Source organism: Camelus bactrianus, chromosome 29, assembly GCF_048773025.1.
Source record: "Camelus bactrianus isolate YW-2024 breed Bactrian camel chromosome 29, ASM4877302v1, whole genome shotgun sequence".
NCBI lineage: Eukaryota > Metazoa > Chordata > Mammalia > Artiodactyla > Camelidae > Camelus > Camelus bactrianus.
Genome location: NC_133567.1, coordinates 16,084,486 through 16,108,479, shown reverse-complemented (window position 1 = coordinate 16,108,479; position 23,994 = coordinate 16,084,486). Strand labels below are relative to the sequence as shown.

At 34.3% G+C, this 23,994-nt stretch overlaps 1 protein-coding gene and 1 non-coding gene across 2 annotated transcripts in view; both read right to left on the bottom strand.

Moving 5' to 3' along the window:
* Positions 1-481: 481 nt before the first annotated feature.
* CRISPLD1 (cysteine rich secretory protein LCCL domain containing 1) overlaps positions 482-23,994 on the bottom strand; it is a 43,465-nt gene continuing 19,952 nt past the window's right edge. Inside the window, exons 3-15 of the mRNA XM_010951534.2 lie at positions 19,481-19,599; positions 18,998-19,130; positions 17,851-17,966; positions 16,883-16,983; positions 15,030-15,170; positions 14,631-14,691; positions 14,455-14,521; positions 14,123-14,253; positions 12,368-12,411; positions 12,193-12,265; positions 7,570-7,645; positions 4,309-4,439; positions 482-1,594 (exon numbers count right to left, since the gene is read on the bottom strand). Of these exons, the coding sequence (XP_010949836.1) occupies positions 1,543-1,594; positions 4,309-4,439; positions 7,570-7,645; positions 12,193-12,265; positions 12,368-12,411; positions 14,123-14,253; positions 14,455-14,521; positions 14,631-14,691; positions 15,030-15,170; positions 16,883-16,983; positions 17,851-17,966; positions 18,998-19,130; positions 19,481-19,599 (1,245 nt within the window). The 3' untranslated portion in view covers positions 482-1,542. The remainder of the gene's footprint in view (positions 1,595-4,308; positions 4,440-7,569; positions 7,646-12,192; positions 12,266-12,367; positions 12,412-14,122; positions 14,254-14,454; positions 14,522-14,630; positions 14,692-15,029; positions 15,171-16,882; positions 16,984-17,850; positions 17,967-18,997; positions 19,131-19,480; positions 19,600-23,994) is intronic.
* Positions 14,831-14,994, bottom strand: LOC123615996 (U1 spliceosomal RNA). The gene has a single exon (XR_006723864.1). It is a non-coding gene; the product is annotated as a U1 spliceosomal RNA (small nuclear RNA).

Genomic DNA, 23,994 nt, shown 5'->3' with positions numbered 1-23,994 from the left:
TGACAACTGATCATGATGTTGGTCTCTTCACAATTTGCTCTCCAGCAGCTGTTCATGTGAACCCCTTTTCTTTCCTTTTTTTTGGTATTATCCTGCTCTCTTGCTTTCTCTGATCCTTGTGTGTAATTTTTCTCTTTTATCTGCTCGTAAATGCCCACTTATCTACTTTCTAAAAAAATGTGAAGTATTTGTTGTCAATTCTTTTATAATCACTTTGTAGCTTTCACATTCTTTCCTTCTAGTTTATAAATTAACCTCTCCCCTTCCCCAAATTTCCTTTGATATAATGCTTCTAAATATATGACTGTCTTCTCTTTCACAAACAAATACCAAAATAATCAGCGTGGCTTTCCCCACATCTGATTAGGGGTGCTGATTATATTAATGTCAATAAGCCAAATTTAAAAAGACTTGATAATTTTGTTACCCGAAAATAACTTCTAAGTCAAAGTAAGGATACAAAGGGGACTGAAACAACACATTGAAATATGATTAATTTTAATATGTTTTCAAGGAAAGAGTAAATTCACCAGCAGAAAAAAAATGATCAAAGTTAACATTTTACAGATTTTCAGTCTCAAAGCACAATACATATTTCATACAAATATATCACCATTATAGGTACCATAATATGGCAACATTTATACACAAGGCCATTTACCATTAAGAAAATTCAGTGGCAATGGTGATGCAATGCATTAGTTCATCTTTGTTAAACTTTCTGCTATTATACTTCCTGGCCTGCAGGAGTATTTGCCAGGATCCAAAAGGAAATGTGTGACCTCAGTTTGAACAATGCATAGAAAGCTCTGGTTGCCCACACTTCACCCTCTATTTACTATGTGACCACTAGAAATGTTTTTGTATCACTACCCTGACTTCATTCCATTTACTATTAAGGCCATTCCCAAGGAATCAAACATTTGTACAGATTCACTTGTATATTATGGAATTATTTTATAAAAAAATAAGTGCAATATCAGGACTTAATATTCTATATGCCTAGACTTAATAAAAGAGAAAACCTATACAGGTATTATGTAGAAAATAATTTGATATATATGGAATAGGTAATCATAGCATTGAACTGGGGAAAACGTAGTACGTTTTTGTCATTTTTATAGTTATTATTTCCGTTATTATTGTTTTTAAATGCACCAGAAGATTTACTGAGGGCCATTCACATTCAATGTTTAGATTCATTTTATTAGTGGCATATACAAAGCACCGTATCATATCATATATGAAATGTAGAACAATTATGACTACCTAGTTAACTGTAAAAAATAACTGCTAAGAAAATATAGCAATATTTAACACAGGATTTCTCAAACCATTACATATTCATTACTTTTCCCAAAGCTAATAATGTCCCATGTTTATTTTACAGACAAAGTCTATCAAGATTTATAGGCATTTTGGCACTTTTAGGGGGGCTGAAAATAGTTGATATCTTCTGTACAGTAATGTTACAGTTTTATACAAAATTCAGAAATATGGCATTTGGAATAGTCTTTATGATTCTCTTCCAAGTGTTCCATTTCACACAACAGCAAATACTCTGAATGCCTTTCCTCCTGGGGGATTCTGTAAACTGCAAAAAATACACAAAGTATATTGATGTCATCTCCACATGTAGTCCTTCAAACAAATCATGCTCTCTTATGACAGTCAAGAAAGTCGCTCTATGAATCCAGATGGCCGACTTTCTTAGACTCCCGTAATTTATAGCTATTGGAAAGCTTGAGTGAGGGTGATGTAATTCTTTAAATCATGGCTGTATGCTGACTGCAAGTTTACTAAAGAAATTTAAGGTGCATAGGAAATTATAATTTCCTAAGCCTGACAAAATTTAAATTATAAAGTTAGTATACTTATTAATATTTTTAAGACTATGGCTTCAAAAAAGTTTTACTGAGGAAATTTAATGGTCAAATCTGAAAGGTCCTAAGAATTTCTTCACTGAAGTGGAAACACACACACACACACACACACACACATACACAGTACTCAAGTTCATTTCAGAGGTATTTGAAAACAGAACTTTAAAGCAATACAGAATCATCCTTTTTACTCTTTATTAAATTATTTGTATTTTATTTGATAATACTAATCAAGGTATATGTTTTGTTTAAATACCTCAAGTTAAAACCAGGTTGACAATGCCATTAATCAATATTTATTCTAATACAGTGTAAACTTTTAAAGTTTATATTTTTGCATAAGGTTTTAATTTTCTTAATAATATAAAAAACTATTAGAGATAAACACAATAAATGCTAAGAGCAAGACAAAATGCAATTTCTTTTATATAGTTATTCATGTACAAGATAAGAAAGAGAATTTTTAGAATGAAGAAGAGATGAGAACATCACAAGTGTATACACACAACATTACACAATAAACACACACAGGCACCAGGTTTTTCATACAAGCAGATGGCCAACTGAAAGTCATTTATGTTTGTAGGAAACAGGTAGACAATGTGTCCCAGAAAGCAAATGTGTTTGGTGCTTCTTCTTTATACACAGTGAAACATTGGAAAAATACATATTTCTAAACCTCCAGAACTAGTGCTGAATCTGAGTTCTGACTGACTAGTTATGTGACCTTGGGCACATCATTTAACCTCTCTGAGCCTCAATTAACATGTCTGTAAATTAGGGTTTATAGAACCAGCTTTATAAGGCTATTAGTGGAGCTGAGTTAATATAATTAAAAGGTCCAAAAGCATCTGGAAAATTCATGGCAAGTGTTCAAAAAAAATATTTTTCTCAGTTTTCTTAGAATGTCATCTATCTTATAGTTTTAAAATAAACTTAAGAAATATGACAGGTAAGTGAAACCACATCACTCAGTTCAGCTTATGAAACTGCAATCATACTCAATAACTCAAGAATCTACTTTATATATCATATTTAGTATCCATGTGTATAGATAAACATATGGGGGGAGAGAAATGGAGAGAGAGAGGGATGGAGCAAGGGTGTGTGTGAGGAGCGAGCTCTGCGTGTTTTTCATTTCAGAGAAGAAATTCTTAGGATCTCAGCTTTGTCCATTAAATTTCCTCACTAAAATTTTTCTTGAAACTATAGATGTTAAAAATATAAGTATGATGGCAATATAATCTAAATTTTGTCAGACTTGGGAAATGGTAAGCACTCTGGGGTATTGCTATGAGCCTGATGAGCCAGGTGTACAGAAGTCACCTTCTTAACAACGGCTCCTTGATACAGTTTCATCTGAAAAGAGATGCTAGGGGGAGGGTGTAGCTTAGTGGTAGAGCACATGCTTAGCATGCACAAGGTCCTGGCTTCAATTCCCTGTACCTCTACTGAAAAATTTAAAAATGAAAAATTAATTAAAAATACATAAAGAATAACATACATAAAATAGAGTTAAGCAGCGAAACAAAACCAAAAAGGAAAATAGATGCTAAACACAAAGCTGTCATGTAACAAAGATGGCACCCAGATGCTCATGTGGAAGGCAATCTAGACACTCTGCATGGTGCACCTTTTGGTGTCCTTTAGAGAAATTTTACCATTGTATAAACCCTCCATTGGCAATTTTGAAGAACCCAGTAAATGTGTAAAAGTTAGGGACTTTTTTGTATCTATACAAAATACATGGGACTTCATATTACCTCCACAAGTACCAAGGATTTGAAAAATCATTGCAGTTTTTTTTCTCTTAACTTTTATTAAGTCACATGAATTTTATCCAACCACTAAATATATGACACCAAATACAAGATGACCTGAAAGAGTTCATTTATATCGTACTAGGCATCCAACTTCCTATCAAAAAGAGAATCTGGTTCCAGGGAAAATCAGACTCATTGTTTGTGTCAAATACTCTGTCAGAGAACTGGATTAGAGAAATATTCAGTGCCTTGCTCACCTAGAAAGAATTACATATAAAAACTAATCTAGAAAATCCAAAAGAGGATGAAAGAAATTTCCTTATTATAAGATCAATTAACAAAAGAGTGGTTCTGATCGTAATCCGATTTTCACGTTGATTTTTATAAGCCTGCAGGAGACAGGCACCTCTGGTACTACAGCTTCTCCCATCCCTGGAAGACCTACTATTACACAGTGTGCAAAGGACACACACCAGCTCAGTCATGAAACTTCAAACCCACACTAAAGCCAGATGGTTGTAAAACAAGCATAGGGATAGATGATATAGATAGATAGATAGATAGATAGATAGATAGATAGATAGATAGATAGGTAGATAGATAGATAAGTTTATCTAAATATTTGGATATACTTTTATAAATATACACATTTATGTATTTACCTTTCTGAGAAGATTCCATTCTGAAAAGAAGCAGTGTAAGTCTTTCTTTTGTCCACAGGCATAATGTCAACATAACCACCATGATTTCGAACCACCCCAGCATGTACTGCTGCTCTGCAGATACTGGACAGCTGAGGGAGCAAGGAAAAACCCATCACTGTTAGGAAATGTCTGCTGAACCTGGTCAGCCTACTCTCCTGGTCGCTGACATCTGTCTCTATATGGATACCCAGTGAGCAGCTGCGGGATGTTTTGTATGTAAAGAAATGTTTCGAAAGTCACAAAGTTGAGGCCAATTTTGAGCAAGTCAGATCTGAAGGCAGATCTTAAGGGTGACGGCAATGATAAGATGCCTTCACCATCTAATCTGTCCAGACAGCAAGCTTTTACTTTTGTTGAAGCAATAAAATGCAAATTCGCTCCTTTTATCTCTTCAAGGGCCTATTTCTTATTCTTAAATTTCAGCCTTTTGCTAATGCCTACTCGAGTCACTCTGACCAAATGTTCACAGGTTGGATTATCTGGACCTCATTTATATTGTTTTGACTTAAAGAAATGCAAACATAGTTCTGTATATCTTTAGTCCCTTTTCCAAAATACAGGCATATATTAAATGGAGAGGTTTTTCCTATTAGATAATATAATCTGCCCAGAGAAAACGTGCCCAAAATAGTAACCCCCGCAAAAAAAATACGAAGAACGAACATAGCTTCTGCCTAGATTTGCAACGTTCATGACTCTCATCTGACATGAAGTACTCAGAAAGTTCTATTTTTGCATTGTATCAGTTACAGAATCTGAGCTGAACAGAATTTCTATAAAGGAGAAAACGGTTTCCTTTTTTTTTTTTTACACAACTGAGTTCTAGAAGTCAACTCCTTTGGTCAATTAAAGTCTTCTGCAGATTGTAACAGTGGCATTCATCCAAATATTCTACCAAAATTTGTCAGCAGCTGAGTATAGCTTGAGGAAATCCCACAAAATGAAACACTTGAACTGTTTCAGGATAAAGCAATCCACCTCGTATCCCCACGGGTCCTTTCTGATCCCGCTGGTGCGTTCTTATCTCACTCACATGTGAGTGACTTAATGTGCTTTTTTAAGTTCACATAAGCATGTGCATCTTATGTGACCTTGCTTTATTACTGTGCTCTGAACTCTGTAGCATCAGTCAGTATTTATTAGATCAGAGACCGAATGCCAAGCTGTTTAATCCTTTTCATGTTTTTGCTATATCACAAAATACCATACACCTAAAACCCCATATCCTTACTCTGAGAAAGCAGTTTATTCACCATTTAAAGTCCCGCACAGAATTAACATTTGTGTCCAATATGGTTCATAACAGATGGAATTAAAAATAACTCTGGACACATTTCAGTATTTATCCTGTTCTGTTAAAAGGGTATTATCAGCATTTTTCCCAAGGCAATAAGAGTGCTTAGATACAACATTCACTAAATCCGAGCACTTAATATGGTTCAAAACTATTGTTTTGCCATAACTATGCAGTCAGCAGGCATTCCGATTTGAGTTCAAAGGTCAGAAGAGATTTTCTTTTTCTACTCACACTTTGTAAGAATTAATATATCACAAAAAGAAAGGCTACATCTGTGAAAACAGTGGAACATTTTTAATAAATGCAGAAATTAACTTCATCTGTAATGAATGAGAAATGAAAGCTTAAAGTAATAGAATGTACAAGTTCTAACTCTACAGATGGAGAGAGAGAGAAAGAAAAGATGGGGGAGGGAGGGAGATTGGTAGATTGTTTCTCATTTTTTCCGAATCTTGTATTTAAAAAGATAATGTAGGGGACAGAAAGATTGATTGATTAACAAATGGTTGAATCTCTGACTCTGTACTTAGCACATATAAGAAATTTTTACATTTCCAAATTCTTCCACATAGTAAAACATAATTCCTTACCCCATTTCCTGAGGTAGGAAGATAAAATGATCTCAGGTTCTAACAAAGGTTCTAACAAAACCTTAACTCTAGCAAAGACATGGCTTATAGGTATAGAAATGTATAGGATATTTTGGAGCTGGGAGAGAGACTTGAGTTTTGGAGAATCATTTTAAATGTAAAGCTGAACTGGAAAAGAAAAAAAACAAACTGGACCTAAATGAACTCACCAAGAGAAATAAGGTGGTAACACACACATTTCAGGCCTCTCTTCACAATCATATTTCCATATTATTTTTTTTTATCTAGATAGTTTTTTTTTAATTTTTTCTTTTCAATTGAAGAATAGTCAGTTACAATGTGTCAATTTCTGGTGCAGAGCATAATGTCCCAGTCATGCTTATACATACATATATTTGTTTTCATATTCTTTTTCATTAAAGGTTATTCTATTAAATAAGTGCATCAAGAATATATTTCTTAAATTTGTTTTTATAACTCTTTGGATTAGATATTGATAGTGGTTTCCAAATGTCTGCCACATAGAATCTAAACTCATCAGCATGTATGTAGACTCTCCAATTACATGTTTCAAGAGCCGGACTCCTCCCTCCATCCCTCACTAAATTGGCTGCAGCCCCTTTTAGCTTCAATTCTCACCAGCTCAGATACAAGCAAGCCTACATGCTATGTCCACTTCCAGCTCACTCACTGTCACCTCCATGTCTTTGTAGATGCCATTTACCCTGCCTAGAATGTGCACTAATCCTCTTGACCAACCCACCCTTGAGACCTGGATCAAAAAGCACTTATCCACACTGAAGCCATCACAGCTAATCTTCCTGGTCCAGCCCCACCCTAGCTCTGTCATCCATTACAAGACACCTCAAGTGGTTTCCTTCTGTATGTATTTTAATATTACCTGTTTTTGATTCTATGCTACTTTTTTAAACACCCATTTGAAAGTGGCGATATTGTTCAGACATTAGACAAACTCTTAATTATCCAGTTTATACTTCAAATACTTAAGAACTAAAAGGAAGGTTAAAGAAAAGTAAAATGCTTTTTCCTTCCCAAGGATGTGTCCAAACTATTTAATTCAGTGTCTAAGATACATGGATAAGGTATGAAGAAAAAATTAGTCAAAATTAATGATTCTGCAAGCATATTGCACACAGATATTCATTTTTAGTGTTACTGATGATTGACTCTTCTGAATATATATATATATATCGACACAGAATCTGTTCCTTTTTCTGTGTATAATGTACATATATACATTTAAACATACATGTGCATGTACATATAGACAGATGGATAGATACTGAGAGTTGCACAAATTAGGATACTTACATCAGAATAAATTCGAGTTCCAATTACACGAGCATAATGTGGATTCGCCTGCATACAGTTACGAGGACAATATACTCTGAAAAATGAATATATTTATTTATATTTATAAATATTAAGTAGCTGGTTATTTCAGTCTTTTTTTCTTAGTAAGACCACAGACATGCATACCCAAAAGTAAAGTCAGCATTCTAAACTCTACTCTTTTTTTCAATGGAAGTACAGCTGATGTACAACATTATACAAGGTACAGGTGTACAATATGGTGATTCACAATTTTTAAAGCTTATACCCCATTTATAGTTATCATAAAATGTTAGCTATATTCCCTGTGTTGTACAATATACCCTTGTATTGTATTTTATACCTAATAGTTTGTACCTCTTAATCCCCTACCCTGTATTGCCCCTCTCAAGTCCCTCTCAACACTGGTAACCACCAGTTTGTTCTCTGGATCTGTGAGTTTGTTTCTTTTTTGTTATATTCACTAGTTGGTTGTAATCTTTTAGACTCCACACATGAGTGTATCACACAGTATGTCCTTCTCTGTCCCACGTGTTCCACTTAGCATAATACCCTCCAAGTCCATCCATGTTATTGCAAATGGCAATTTTTTTTTTTTTTACTTCTAAGGGCCTCTCTCCTTACATTACAGATGGCCATCTTCTCCCTGTGTCTTTTCACATTGCAAATGGCAAATTTTCATTCTTTTTTCTAGCTAAATAGTATTCCTTGTGTGTGTGTGTGTGTATTTATACACATTTTTTTCCTTCTAAAATAGGTCAGTTGTACAAGCCAGGCAGTAGACACAGTTGTTTCTGCTTACTTTATCCATTTCCAGCTTTTGGCACAAATGTGGTTTTTTTTCTCTTTTTCTTTCTTTCTTTTTTTTAAATTTAGCCAGGAACCTTTCTAATTTGGGGATTCAAAGCAGAAGGAAACATCAGAGAGTACCCCTGTCTCAGTATCTGGGAATTTGGTACCCCATGTGGCTGCAAAAGTTAGTGAACATGTAACTTGGAAAAACCGAATCACTGTCTGCCTCACACATCTCAGTTTCTTTGGTGTCTCATCCAATTTCATGGTTTTAATTATCATCTGTAAACTGTCCACTGCCAAATTTGCATCTCCAGGTGGGATCTCTTCTCTTAATTCTAAATGTGTACATCCTACTGTTTATTCAATATCTCCACTTACATCTCAGATTAAGCATGTTTGAAACCAAATTCCTAACCTCCTCCCCCAGCCCCTAAATATCTTCTTTCTGTAGGCTTCCTACAGTAAATTTCAGCTCCATTGTTCAGGTGGTCAGGCCAAAAACATTTATTCTATTTCAACCCCTCTCCTTATCTCAACCTTATGTTCACCCCACTAGCAATTTCTACTTAGGTAAGTTCAGGTCAAAGAAAGACTGCAGGAGCTTTCTTGCAAGTTTGTGTTCTAATCTCTGGTTTTAACACCTTGTTACATACTTGTGAAAATGTAGACAGTGATCTAGTAAACACTGCTTTATTGACAACTTGCTTTTAAGCTTTGAACAAAAGTGCTGACACATTTTAACAGTACCTGCTTTTACATCTTGAGCCTTCCATAGATTTTAAAGATCTAATTGTTTGTAGACACATGTAAAGCAGAATAAGATTTCCAATAACACACACACACACACATAATTTCTACAAGGTTATGGTACTAAATAGTAGAGACAGTTTATTTCGGGCTGTTCTGCCAGCTTTGGAACCTCTTAAGGACGTGACTGTGCGGGTAAATCTTATTTTCTCACCCTCATCTTCAGCTAATTTCCTTTCATGTATCTGCTCTTGGCATTTTTCTCCAGAACAGATTTATGCCTCAGCTTCTTCAAGTGATACGAAATTTTCAAACAGATGTACCAACCATATGTTCCCCAAAAGTTATAAACTGTCATTTAAATAATACCATTATGACCTAATTTATCAAACTACTCAAAATTTCATATGAGAAAAGAAAAGATAACCTTTGTTCCACCACATTTCTAAAATAAAACAAGAGGGAAGCTTTCCAGACTACTGTAGGTCAAAATTATGTATAAATTATCACTTCTACAGACTTGTTATGATAGTGACAGCAAAAATTAAAGTTGAATTTTAATAATTTATATCATTCCTTTATGGAGGATACTTCCCCTCAAGCCAACAAAGAGAAAACTTATTTACTAATATTTTACTTGAATGATTTTGGGGAGGACAACAATATTGCTACAGACTGTTCTCTAGATACAAAATTACTATTTATTGAGCATATACTAGAGGAAGGCTTAATGCTGAATGCTCTACAGAAATTATCCTTTCTATTTGAATATCATAAACCTTGTCACATGGCTGAAATAGGGCCTAGCATAATAATGGTATATAATAAGTATGTAATAAATATTTACAAGTGGATAATTCTAAAATGCTTGCTTTTTTTTCACCATATCATAATGGCAAAATTTACCAGTTTCACCTAGCAATATACCTCTTATTCTCTTTATAAAAATACAAGCTGTAAGTATAGGCATTTGAGAAATGTGGGGAAAAAATTTTTTTAATTTCCTGAGATTCTAAAACACACCACAATTTTAATTAAATTTGTTATCGTTATAAGAGCATAATTTGTAAATCTCTAGTTAGAGGAGAGTGTACTTTTATAATAAACTATTTGGCATTTAATTTATCCATGATCAGATGGTAAAAATATATTTTTCAAACTGTAGGTGAGCCTCAGATTATCCTACACGTTGTATAAACTGCTGATTCCAATAAAAATACATGCTGAAGAATTTAAAACTTCTCAAAGCAGTAGGTACCAAGTTAGCTGACCAGAAATATTACAACAGTATTCTCACAAGAGAGTAGAGACAAACAGATTTGGTTTTTAGAAGGAAACAGGTTAACTATTCTTACCTAAAGGAACTGATTGCTTATATCACTACAGTATCTGTAACTGAGAAACTTCCCACCAATGGAAAAATGAAGTATTTACATCTTAGATCAACATCACAGTATTTTATCCCTTTGCGAACAACTAATTCTCATAATTTAAATGAAACATTGCTTTAATTTTAAAAGGGTAAATGAGGAAACTTCTCCAAAGTAAGTAAACTTTTTCATAAAAAGCGAGCTCCCTCAATTTTTACTAAACTATAGTTTATCAATTATAATCAAGTTTCTAAATCTCATTACTAGTTTTGGAATTAAAATGGGCTTTCTTGGCATTGATGGAGGTAATGTGGAAGGAAGTGAGGCTGGATGAGCAGGGACATACTTCACTTTTCTTATATGGTTATGGCTTACGGCCAGAGTGCTTCTAACTGCTTTCACATTATCTTGCTCAAGATACAGGAAGCCTTTTTCCCCCATTATTTTATAGTAGACAAATTCCATCATAGTATTTTAAATGAGAGAGTACAAAACAAAAATAAAAGAAAGGCAGAAGATAAACTTTTGACTTGCCACAATTAGACTTAGCTAATTTAGCAACTAGGATGACACTGCTTAAAAATACAAGCCATTCCATTTTAGTTTCTGTAGTGAAGTCTTGTTACAGACTGAATGCTTGTGTCCCCTGAATTCATATGCTGAAATACCAATCCCCAATGTGACTGAATTTGGGGATAGAGCCTTCATGGAGGTGATTAAAAGAAGTCATAAGGGCGGGGCCTTTATCTGGAGAGAGAGAGAAAATGCTCCTTCTCCCGTCCCAGCCATGTGAAGGCACAGAGAAAAGCCAGCCACCTGCAAGGACAGTGGCTTCAAGAAGAAGCCTTCAGAAGAAGCCAAACCTGACAATAACTCGACCTTAGGCTTCCAGCCTCCAGAACGGTAAGAAGATAAATTTCTGTCCTTTACACCACCCAGTCTGGGATGTTTTGCTGTAGTAGCCCAAGCTGGCTCAGACAGCACACTGCAGCACATGTGCACACAAACTCTATTACGGCGCAGCACAGGGTACTTGCTGCTGAAATTTATTCTACTGTTAACTACCTGCCTGCAATCTAGAATACTACAGGAAAAAAAATTTTTTCTTTAACTAAGCAGGTAGTTTTTCAGGTTTCCCCATTCCAGAAAGTTCCACTTCAATAAACATGCCACTCTGAAGTGAAAGGTGCGGACAAGTATTGTGCTAAATTGACTGGTCTCATAATCTGGAGGCAAGGCTCAGGTGCGCACACCTCACACCCTGTTTTGGGGAAGGCATCCTGTGAATGACGCACTCGGAGCCTCACCCTGGGGAGAGGGGCCGCCTGGCCCTGACGTGATCAGCTAAACAGCCCTGCGAGGACCTGACAAGGGCCTGATGTGTTTAACGTACTGGGTGGCCACGCCTGGGAGAGCTGTCAGAATGAAGCAATGAACACGGGATTCTTTCTTTTAAATGTTAAAGTTTTTTGTATCGACAAAAACAAAGAACCCACTTTTTTTGGAGAAAGTGCCTGGAGTGCACGTAGTCTGTCCGTGTGGCCCCACTGCTCCCTGCTGCTTAGCAGTTCAAGACCATATACCCTCTGAGTCCTGGACACACCAGGACTTCAGGCAAAAGCACTTATCCTGGCTGAAAGTCCCATTGTTCACTGGTTGCAAAGGAATGAGGAAATTTAGAAAACAGTACCTGGGGCAATGGGAAGCAGGCTTATGAAATGGACAGAGCTGTTCCACAGTGGTTTCACAAGTGACAGCCTGGACTGGAGAATTCAAACACAAAGCAATTAGCCAATCCTTTGTAAACAAGAACATGCAACAGAATGGTGAAAAAAAAAAAAAAATCAGATGAAGAAAGTGCTGACCTGTTACTTTAGAGACTGTGAAGGAATTAGCAGACTGATATTTGCTGAAGATAAAAACATAAAAATGTCAATCATTTTCTTCTGTGCATGATCATCAACATAAACTCTCCTATTTTTCACATCTATAAATATTTGATTTCTTCTTAAATATTCTTATTTAAATACCTAGTCATGTAGTAGTTTAAGAATCCATCATTTATTTTATGCTAAACTCATATCGTCTTCAAGTAGGAACCAAGTCAATACCATTCTTGATATTAGAGAATGATCTCTTTTCATTATCAGTCTCAAAAACTTGTAGATAACAGCATAAAATAATACACGTTTGAATCCATATGTTGGTTTTCTATCAAAATTAAAACTGTCAGTATATTCATTTCCCCTCACCACAGAATCAAACAATTTAATATCACAAAATAATCAATAAAAGGCAGTGTAAAAAGCTACTAAATAATAAATACCTTAAAGGAATGTGCATTATTCACTTTTTGCTCCCCCACTGTATAAAATGTCTACAATAAATGAATGAATTCCTCTTCCTTATGTGTATTATTAAAAAGCAGGTATATACAAATAATATACCATTATATATTTAATTGGCTTATCTATACCCAGATTTCCAGAGAAATACGTATTGCAAAAGGTGAAGCTTATTTGTGATGGTACTTTAATATGACATGCCCTGTAAGTTTCAAGAGAGTTTCTACAATAAACAATAAAAAAACAAGTTAAGAGAAAAAATTAAACAATAGGATAAAAGGTCTTTAATGAAACACCCAGTGTTTGGCTTCCTAAAGCTAATTACTAATATTTATTATTTATTGAAGGTGATTAATAAAGATTTGCTGAATAAGTTAATAAATTAGGTGTTTCTATAAAGCTTTTATGTAAGAGAGTAATTGCTAATGGCTGAAAAACCACGTATCAAGCCTCTGAACAAACTGTATGCATAGGATGTCATTCCACCAATTTTAAAGGATTTTTAATACATTATTTCTTATTGTTATGAATTTCCTACTTTGGAGTTTCACGCAATTGTACAGTTACAAGTGAAGGAAGACTATGTCATATTTCCTAAGAAAAGGCATTCTGTATAAGGCTCAATAAAGTTTTTTTTTACATTAGGAAAGAGAAACTACAAAGATATTTCAAAAGCCTACATGTTTCTACTTTCCATAGAGTACATATGAAAATATATTGTTTTAGAGTAATACATTTAGTATGTCCAATATGACAAACATTTCAAAAGTTAATCAATGCTTTTATGTTGGGTCAAATTACATTTCAACGGACAAAAGAAAGTTGGGATACTATATTACATATTTAGAGACTTTTCAAAGTGCTCTCTTCCCTAGTAATCTAATTTATCTTACTAACAAAGCTATTGTTGCATGAAAAAAATAATTCTCCCAAAACAGGGCAGGAAGAAGTCGCAAATTAATTAACCTTCTCGGGCATTTTCTATCACAGCTGAAAAATGTATTTCTTCACAAAAGGAAAAACTATAAATGTGTACATTTTTAATGAAACTAGAAAATTTGGAGTTTTAGCATGATCTTTATCAGCAAAAGGGTTCAACTTTGAATTCAGATATTCTTTCTTCTTTTTATCCATGAAATTGATATAGTTGAAATGAGCTTCAAAAAGTTACCTCCTCTCTTTTACAAATTAAATTATTCTATGTGTTGCTCTAAAAAAAATAACTCATTGTTACAACTTAAAATCTCTGATCCAAAAGGTTATTTGGGTACTTACCCAATTGTCTGAATACCATTTCTATTGGATTTGATGAAATAATGTTTTCTTCCTTGTCTAGTGATATCCACCCAACCACCATCATTGTCTATTATACCATAATGAATTGCAGCTCTGCAAATGCTGGATTGCTGGGAGAAAAGGAAGGGAGAAAACGATGTTAAAATAATAATAGCTCTGCACAGAACACAACTAGTTACTATTGATATGACTTTAAACAAACACTTCCGAGCAAAATATCTATACTTATAAAAATTATTATATTTCAAATTAAAAATCAAATATTATGTGAAAGGATTCTATCCCCAAATAATTACATTTATAATACTTACCATTTCATAATGTACACTGCCAATAACTTTAGCTTTGCTATCCAAACAGCCAGCAGGACATTCATATCTAAACAAAGGAAATGGGGGACAAAATTTAGCTTCTCCGAATGTCAGTATAAAATGAAAATATTTTTTAAATTTTGTCAGTTAATTTTAAGAGTAATAATAAACATTACCTATTGCAGGTTGTTCCTTTGCACTGATCTCTTAATCTTACTTCACAAGAAACAATTTGAGCTAAAATTTTAAAAATAATAATAATAATTTAGATGATGTAACAGCTGCTCTAATTCATCCCATGCAGTCTAATGCCAAGTTTTTGCTATTCTAAAAATGCAGCTGAATATGCCATCAGTGTAAACTTTAAAATTTTTTTTAAGGGAAGGTGTGAAAGCAGTCCCCCATTACCACAAGTTATGCAGTCGAGTTTCCCACATTTGGGGAGATCACAGGGGTCAGGACACCCGAAGTGCAATGGCTAAGCCTCACCCTGGGAAAACCACCTTCATGATCGTGGTATCTCCCCTGCCAGGTAATAAACGGTAACATTTTTGTAAACAATGCAGAGGTCTTACACATTTGCTGTGTGCTTATGACTTCGTTTCTGTTACTGTCATCTGCTCTTGTCTGGATGTGGGTCTCGTGGATGTGTGGCTGCTGCCGTTCAATCTCATTTGTCTCTTCTTCTCGACGAGGGTAGTAGCTGTCTGATCCTTCTGTTAGAGAGAATGGATTTAAGAAACATGAATCCATCCTAAATGTGCACAAATTATAAATAATGCTATACCTTTATATGCCTGTTTAACATTAAAAACATTTATACACCTGTTTAACATTTGAAAAAGCAGTACTGTGTATTGACACAGGTTTTGGCTTAAGGTGGTGCCCTTACATACTGCATTGGAGTAAATAAACCACGTGCATCAAACTTTGAGCCCTTGATTAATTTGTGCTCTCATTTAGCTACTGTTAAATGGAGTCATTTCTAAATTTTGCTTCTATTTTAAAGTTATATCAATCATTGGCTTTCACCATAACACCAGGAAGTCTACACAGTGACCTAGTAAAGTCGAGGCTTAGTGAATTTGAATTTTCTTCTCAAATGAAATCATATTTTCAGGAGGATCACATTTAAAATTTTCAAAAGGATCACGTTTAAAATTCTCCTGAAAGGAAATTCAGATTGGCATGCTGTTCTTATTTACCACACTATCAGGTTCCATGGAAAGGTTTCTTTGTAGAAGGAAATTCAATGTGCAGAAATTTAAACGTAACAATGGAAAATAAGCAAACCTTGAATGTATTAGTTTTTCCAGGTTGGCTTATATCAAGGGCTTGACAGGGCATATCTGGCATATTTTGAAAATGATTTTCATGTATGTCCAAGAACTCAGAATCCAGAAAAAGGAAGTATGAATTCAGAGGAAAGTCAGCATTAGTAAAATTCTGTGGTCACTGATGAGAGAGCAAGCAGGTTGGAGATTTGGGGGTAGAATAAATGGAAAACAGACTCACACACGATGAAAAATGTTTTCAGAAATTAAAAATGGCTCATGTAACAGTGAAATATATGGTTACCTCTTGGCTACTTATTATAGCTAATGACCATTTAATCATTAAGAGAAAAAAAGAGACATCTCTTTACGAGTACTGAAAAGTGGCTGCATTTACTCATATTTTCTAATACACTTAGTCTGCATTAATCTTCATTTAGTCATTATTAAGAAAAAAATAGTACAAGGGAGTAAAAATGTTCATTTGAATGGCCAGTGAGAGGGTGACTCTCACAAAGCTTTGTCGGGTAAATTTTAGCTTCATGTGCTATAAACAGAACACCATATTTACATTTACTTTTGAGGACATTAAACGCATTTGAGAACACTTTTTCCAGCAGTTTGTAATACTGCTATACTTTTCTTGTTCTTTTGGCATGAGAAATTGTGTGCTCTGCAGTAAGAAGCAGAGAATTAGTATAACTCACTGGGCATGATTCAGTAAGATTTATGGATAGGTACTTAGGCAAAAACCTTCAAAGTGCTAAAAATAAATTGTGTTAAATTTCTAAATTCTTCAAAAATGATGACACTTACAGAAATAATTCTAGTCAACACTAAATCAAGATGGCTTTCAAAAATAGTAATATACTTGTCACTCTGAGATAATTTCCAAGTAGAATTAAGTGGTTATCTGGAATATATCTTAGTATCTTAACATCATGAAACTTTCCTTCAAAATCACATTGGTATAATAGACTTAATGTTATAAATACCTTAAAAATATTTTAAATGGCTTCAAAATATTTGAAATACAAGTGTGAGGACTTTTCATGTAATAATTAAATGTGCTTTTGTCTTTTTAAACTCAAATTAATGCAGAATTTGGATTAAAATATAAATCAAACTGAGTATTACAACACAATAGCACATACCTTTGTAGCACAGATTTTCTCTGCAGCCTCCTCCAAAACTAGGCGGGCAAGCAGAGCAGGGCCGGCCATGTTTGTAGGGGGCGTGGCCCCACCAGTTTCCCCTTAAAAAGAGAATCCACTCTAGTAAGAGGTAGCTATTTTCAGTTTCAGTTTTCCGCCCCATATTGTTTTCCACATTTAGAATATTTTTGGAAGAATGATGTAGCAATCTATTTTTAAACTTAGTAACATTGAGATATCACCCTTAACCTGTTATAATGGCTATCATCAAAAAGAACACAGATAAAAAATGTTGGCGAGGATGTGGAGAAAAGGCAACTCTCCTACCTTGTTGGTGGGAATGTAAATTGGTGTTGATGATAGCCATTCTAACAGGTTAAGGGTGATATCTCACTGTTACTAAGTTTAAACATAGATTGCTACATCATTTTTCCAAAAATATTCTAAATAATATACTATGAATATTGTTTAAAACTACAAAATCAAATTTTTGCAAAGCACAAATTTTCTGCTTTGGGATATTCATCTACATTCCATTTGTTTTAATAAAAACAGATTTCAGACTTACATTTAACCCTACGTTCAGTTGTGTAATATTTTCAATTAATTACTTGAATGGTCTTTACACAGGTGAAAATACAATTCTCAGTCTACAGTTTTTCATCTCTAATAAATCCAAATTATTGAATATTTACACAATATAATAGTGCAATAAGTAAAACTGAAAGCCTAAAAATATGACTCCTGTCTTTACAAAGATTATATTTTCAATTTTCATATTCCTTTTAAGCACTGATTTTATGCATGAGGCAACTGTAACTGTTGCCATATGAAGTAAACTGAGTTAGAACAATGGACTTTACTTGATAATCTACACGGAAAATGAGAAAAACAAAATCAGGAATATAAAGTTACTTTTATGTCGTTAAGAAATATTTGCATATGGAAGCAGTACTTTGTCTACTTACTTTGGGGAATAATTGCACACTAAGTAGATAGCTTTGGGCCAGATCTGCCCCCAGATGTTCATGTTTTGGCACAAGTTAATGGCACAGCCTATTCGGCTACTTGTCGCCCACACCACCTACATTAGAGAAAAGAAATGCTCAGAAAAGTAGGCTGAGACGAAGCAAGACAACAACATGTCCAAGAGAAAAATGTATAAAAGCGGACTCAAGAAACAACATGTATCATTCAAGATGAAATGAAGCAACATCAAAAAGGATATTTTTCCTGACACTTTGGAAAGTATTTAATTTAAATTAAAAAAAAAAAAAAAGAGAGAGATCTATAGGTAAACAACTGTATCCAGATAGAAAACATAAACATCTTATGTATGACTCAGTAATTCAAATGTTACATCCTCACAAACCGAAATGCTGTATGAATTTTTCTATGCAGAAACTTAGCTAACAAAGGAACAGAATTTCTCATCTTAAAATAGAAAGAACCAGAGTAAAAGTTTAGGTGTTCAAATTTCTTAGACAATGTGACATTTTCACTGTCACTGCTGATCTTGATCTTGTCCCATGCAAAGGCACACAGAGCCATTTGTCTGCTTTCTCATCACTAATAATCAGTTATAGAAATTCCAGACACTCAGATCTGTGGTGAGCTTTATCTGGTCAAATCAGCCCTTAGTTGTCTGATTTAGAAGTCTAAAACATACCCAACACCAAATGTGAACATTGAACATAAAAAAGAAAGACAAATTCTGCACACATGTAAATGCTGAATGCCATGGTAAATAAAACTATTCTTTATTCTTTGGAAAATAAAAAAAATAAAGACACCTGACCTCAAAGATGGTAAATCTCTCACCATTTGAATTTATGGGGGCCATATTAAAAATGTTTTATATCTAAAATCATTGAAATAACATATTTTTAAAGAAAAGTCTGGACTTTTTTTCTGATAATTATTTTTATTGTTCATAAAAATTTGTAAGCCTATTCTACATTAATCAATACCTATGTAAGTTTTTTTTTAATAACCACACCAAATGACCTAAGACAAATGTTTAGTATCCTAAGTTCCCACACAAAAAAAAGAAAACTTTGTTAGTTTACATGAACTCAACTTAAAGGAATGAAGTATAATGTACCCAAAACATACCTGTGTATAATGAGTACATACAGGACCGGAACATCTGAAGGGACAATACGGGTTGCATTCGTGTTCGTATGGGAAGCTAAAGTCTCTTACTTCATCATACCATGCTTGTACATGAAATGTTGGGGGCCTATATCTATTTGAAAGAAAATAACCACAAAGAGCAAGTAAAGTTGGAGAAAATATAAAATCAAATATTGCAAAAAAGATTGATAAAGTTTGGTAGAGAGGTATTTTTATGTAAGTTTTAATATTAAATACTTCTGCACATTACATCACTAATATATCAATTATTTAAAACAAAAATAAGTTTAAAATACTATCAATCATTGTAGTATGACTTTTTTTTAATCATTATTTGTCTTGGTGTGACTGCTTGTTTTCCTTTTAGGCACTAAGCCTTTGAAAACTTACAATGAGGCATTAGTAAGTATTTCATCTCAAACACTTATGGTTTCAGAAACAAAAAGTTACATTTTAAGCTACCTTCCCCAATGTGCTCCCAAATTCTGTCCAATTGATGGAAGCAAGCTTGCAGGTCCATGTTCCCACAAACAACTTTCAGCCCAGGATGCTGCAGATCTTTCCAGTTCTGCATCCCATGTCTACAATTTAAAACAAAAATAAAATACAAATACAAACGCATTATGTACATGTAAAGTTTGGACATTTCTTTAGAATACAGTGATACTCAGTTCTTTTGTTTTCTCTCTCCTTACTTCTTTGCAAAGTCTGCATCTTAGTCTCAGTTCTCGCCATCTCTCACATAGGTTTTTGCACTAGCCTCCTGATTAGTCTCCTTGTATCCATCTCTAAGCCCTCCAACCTGCTCTACAACTGTTTAGAATTGCCTAAGTGGATACAAACATGCTTAAGTGATTCCTCTATCTAAAGGCATCCAGCAAAACCCCGTGTACATAAAGTCCAACCAACATTTTGGTCCCACTGTTTCCTGTCATAAAACATGCTATTCCTTGCTCTTGCTGGTATTGTTTCTTCTGCCTAAAACATCATTCTCCCAATTATTTCTCAGATAGACCCTTACTCTTCCTTCACAATCTACCTTTATATATTCTCGACACACTTTCAAGTCTCTTAGATGTAAGTATCCCCTCCTTTGGGCTCTTTAAGCTTCGTAATGCTCCTTTGCTTTAGCAGCTACTACACTGCAATGTTAGTATCTGTCCATGTGTCTCTTTCCTGGGACTGTGGGATGCTTGGAGGCAGTTATTTAACTCACACCAGTATTTTCAGCCTATTATCTGTGTCTGCCATATGGACAAGGGGGTTAATAAATGTTTGCTGACTATACGAATGATGAATGAATCTGAATCCTGTAAAATGTAAAATTAAATGAGAGTGATTAATTTGTAGTTTTAAAATGACTTATAAAGAAATAGTTAAAATTATATAATTATTATTTCATATGCCTTGGGTTGAATATTCAATTTGTTAATTTGAAAAGCAAGCAGTACAGTAAGTGTGGTGATCAAAACAAGAGAGTCGGGTAGAACTGGGTTCAGTCCTGGTACAATTACAGGATTCTGGGCATGTGAAGAGGATAAAAAATAGTCCTGGAACTAGGAAATGAGGACACCTGAGGTGATAGCAATGAGACTAGAGAAAAGCAGACAGATTGAAATAATGAAATCCTAATAATAATTTAGGAATTTAAATTCCTAGAAGTTGATGGATGACTGAAAGTAGGTGGTGAAGGAGGGGAAAGGTGAAGACTGATGAGGTCACCGAACTGTGAGAAAGAAAATACAGAAAGAGAAATGGATTATTGTACTAGAAGTGTATGTCTGTGTATTTTAAGAGTGATGTGTGAGGAGTCTGTGATACATGCAGTATATATGTCAAGTAGGGGGTTCTGGGGAGAGAAATATGCTCTGAAGATATGAAATTTTGAAGTGATTCACTCAGAGATAAATTTCTTCAGGAAGATGATAGAGAATTAGAAGAGAAATGAAAAGAAAATTCTGGGGTTATCAAAATTGAAGGTAAGAAAAAAATGAGCTAGTAAACTTAACTAGGGGAAATGGTATTGGACAGGTTAAGGGAAAACTGAAAGAGGATTCAATTACAGAAGCAACAGGACAGAGATTTCGGGAGTGGAGAGTGGGCAACAGCCCAAATGTTACAGAGAAGTTGAAAAAATGAGGTCTGGAGGTACTAATTTATTACTAAAAGCAATTTCGGATCCATCCTCGGTAGAAATATCACAACACAGAGGGTTAATAAGTGACTGAAAAGAGAAAATGGAGAAAGAAAATGTGAAGAGGAAGAAGAGAAATGGGCAGCTTCAAAAGACTGGACGCCAGACTAGGGAGAATTTGACTTTCTTTGATTTTTAAAGGATGGAAGAAATCTAATCATGACTATAGGACAAAATGACAAGACACTAGAAAGAAAGACGCCCCCCTCAAAAAAAAAAAAAAAAAAAGGTGTGTGTGGGGAACAGAAGTGTCTTTATTCTTCATATAATCTTTTTATAACATTCCTCCTCATTCAACTGTGGATCTGAAATATATAAAATCATGCTTTCAAAGCCAAAAAGTTAAATTTATACAAAATTAGAGTAAGTATATTTTTATTATAGTGCATCTTCATTATCTAGCAAAAACACACAAAAAAGTGTGTTTACATGCTACTGAAAAATTAAGGGCAGCAAAATAAAAAGTACCTGGTTTTTATGAAAATTTGAATTTTACTTTGAATTAATATCAAATGTGTAAGATGACTGGTTTTGTGGTATAGACATCAAGAATGCATGCATGCTCCATATACTTATCAGATAAGCACTTGATTTGCCAAATACATACTATTAATTAAATTCATTACTTAAATTAGACCTATTTTTATAACTAGACTTTACATAATTATGCAAAGGCATGATTCAAGTTGCTGTCATTATTTACCCAAACAAATTAGGTAAGAAACAGAATTTGGCTGAAGTTTCAGAAAATGAGCAAGATGCCAATTTCCTTTTGTATCCAAAAGGCTGGGGAGATGGTCATCTCTCAAAAGGAAGCATGTTTCCAGGTAGAGTTCCCTGGAAAGTCAGTTGTCCTTAAGAGACAAACTTTTGTCTTCAATCTTGGAAATCAGATTCTTGGTTAGTAATTTAGTCATATGCACAGTGAAACCATACTTCACGGGTTTCTAATCTAGCAACGTAGCAACCTCTTAGTCAAAGCGCAGCCAGGAACCATAAGAAAAACATAAACATTCCTAGACGGCAAAAAAAAAAAAAAAAGCCTTGAAACCATTGGAATGGTTTCAAAACACTCTTCCCACAAAGGGTGGAGTTGAATTCCCTTCAGTTTGAGCTCGATAGCGACTGTCTTCTAATAAACAGAATGGCACTGTGAGACTTTCCAGGCTAGGTTAGGAGATACAGCCTCTTTCTGATTCTTTCTCTTTTAAGACACACATCTTAACAAATCTCAGCCAACAAATTAGGAGTTCAGCTACCCAGAAAAGGTAGCTGGAAAAATAATACGGGGAGACCACACAGAGACAGAGACAGATAGAAGAGGGGTTCCTATTGTCTGAGTTTTCCTAGCCCAGCCACGAGAGCTGTGGGTTTGCATGTCCAGGTCACTGCAAACGAGTGAGACCCAGGGCAAGAACCTCCCAGCTAAGAGAGTCCTTAAGGTCCTCATTCAAGGTCAATTTACTCTTGTTTTGCACACAATGCTACAACCTTAGATGTCAGTTTTTCCTACAAAATTGAAGATGGACCCTTTTTAGAGAAGATATACGACCACTTCCAAATTCACAAATATGTTGTATTTCCAAAGTTTGTTTATATACCTGATGTGTAGAAATTGGAATAAAGTCTGAAACATATCATTCAAATACTTAAGCTAAGTTTTCTTATCTGTAAAATGTGTCAGTTGAAATAGATGATAACTCAGGTCTCTTTGAAGACTGAAATTCAATTACTGAGTCTATATTATGGATAAGCTGTTTTTACAGCATGACTTGTTTTCTATTTAATCCATTAAAAATGGGAGGTAGAGCATAGCAAATGAACTATGATAATGCTAAAATAGGGACATACATTATTCTACTATGAGAACTGAGGCAGAGGGCATGCAATTAAAATTTGCTACCAATATTTAATAAATATTAGTGACAATTTAAAGAGTAATTATTTAAAAAATCTAATCAAGCATGTGGTGTTTAGGTCAAGTTCAATAATACGAATTAAGAACATTCTTTAAAAAAAAAATACTGAAAATAGTTATCCTGGAAGAAATACTATCATAACATGACAACAGCACAGAATGTATATTTTTATGCTACAACATAATATTTCAGGTTTTAAGACTGGCAATAATTCATACCCATCCCATTTAAATGCAGGTTACTCTCTACAAATTTCTATTTAAATTCAGGATTGTAAATTAAATCAAGATGGCCTAACTGGCTTCAGTTTTTCTGTCTGAACTATTCACCCAGGCCTAATTTAAAGCTAAGCCACATTTAAAATTACCATTTCTTTATAGAATGGGTACTTGAGGTGTGCAGAAATAAAAACCACTCTATTTTCCAACTACATGCGTAAGCTGTTCCTTCTGAGAACACAGCAGAGCCTTCAACTGAAGTTTTATTACTAAAAGAAACATTTAGCATAATATTAACATACTTTGTCTCCAGTGATATTTTTCAACCAGTTCAACATAGAGGCTCTATCATTTTCTGTGTGTGTACATAAGAAACCTTGAACCTTGACAAAGGACTTTCAAAAGTAAACCTAGAAATATATAGTCATTTTAGAACTAAAACACTGTACTTGTAAAAATCAAAAGTTATATAGCTCTCTAGACATGTACAGAAACAAGTACATGATTGCTATCCTTTGTGAGATACGGACAGCGTACACAATTCATATTCCTGCCAGAATGCCTGTTATCCTGTTCTAATAACAGTCAATGACAGTTGCAAATCACTCAGGAATGTAGTTTTTAAGAGTTACTATTGCTAGCTTA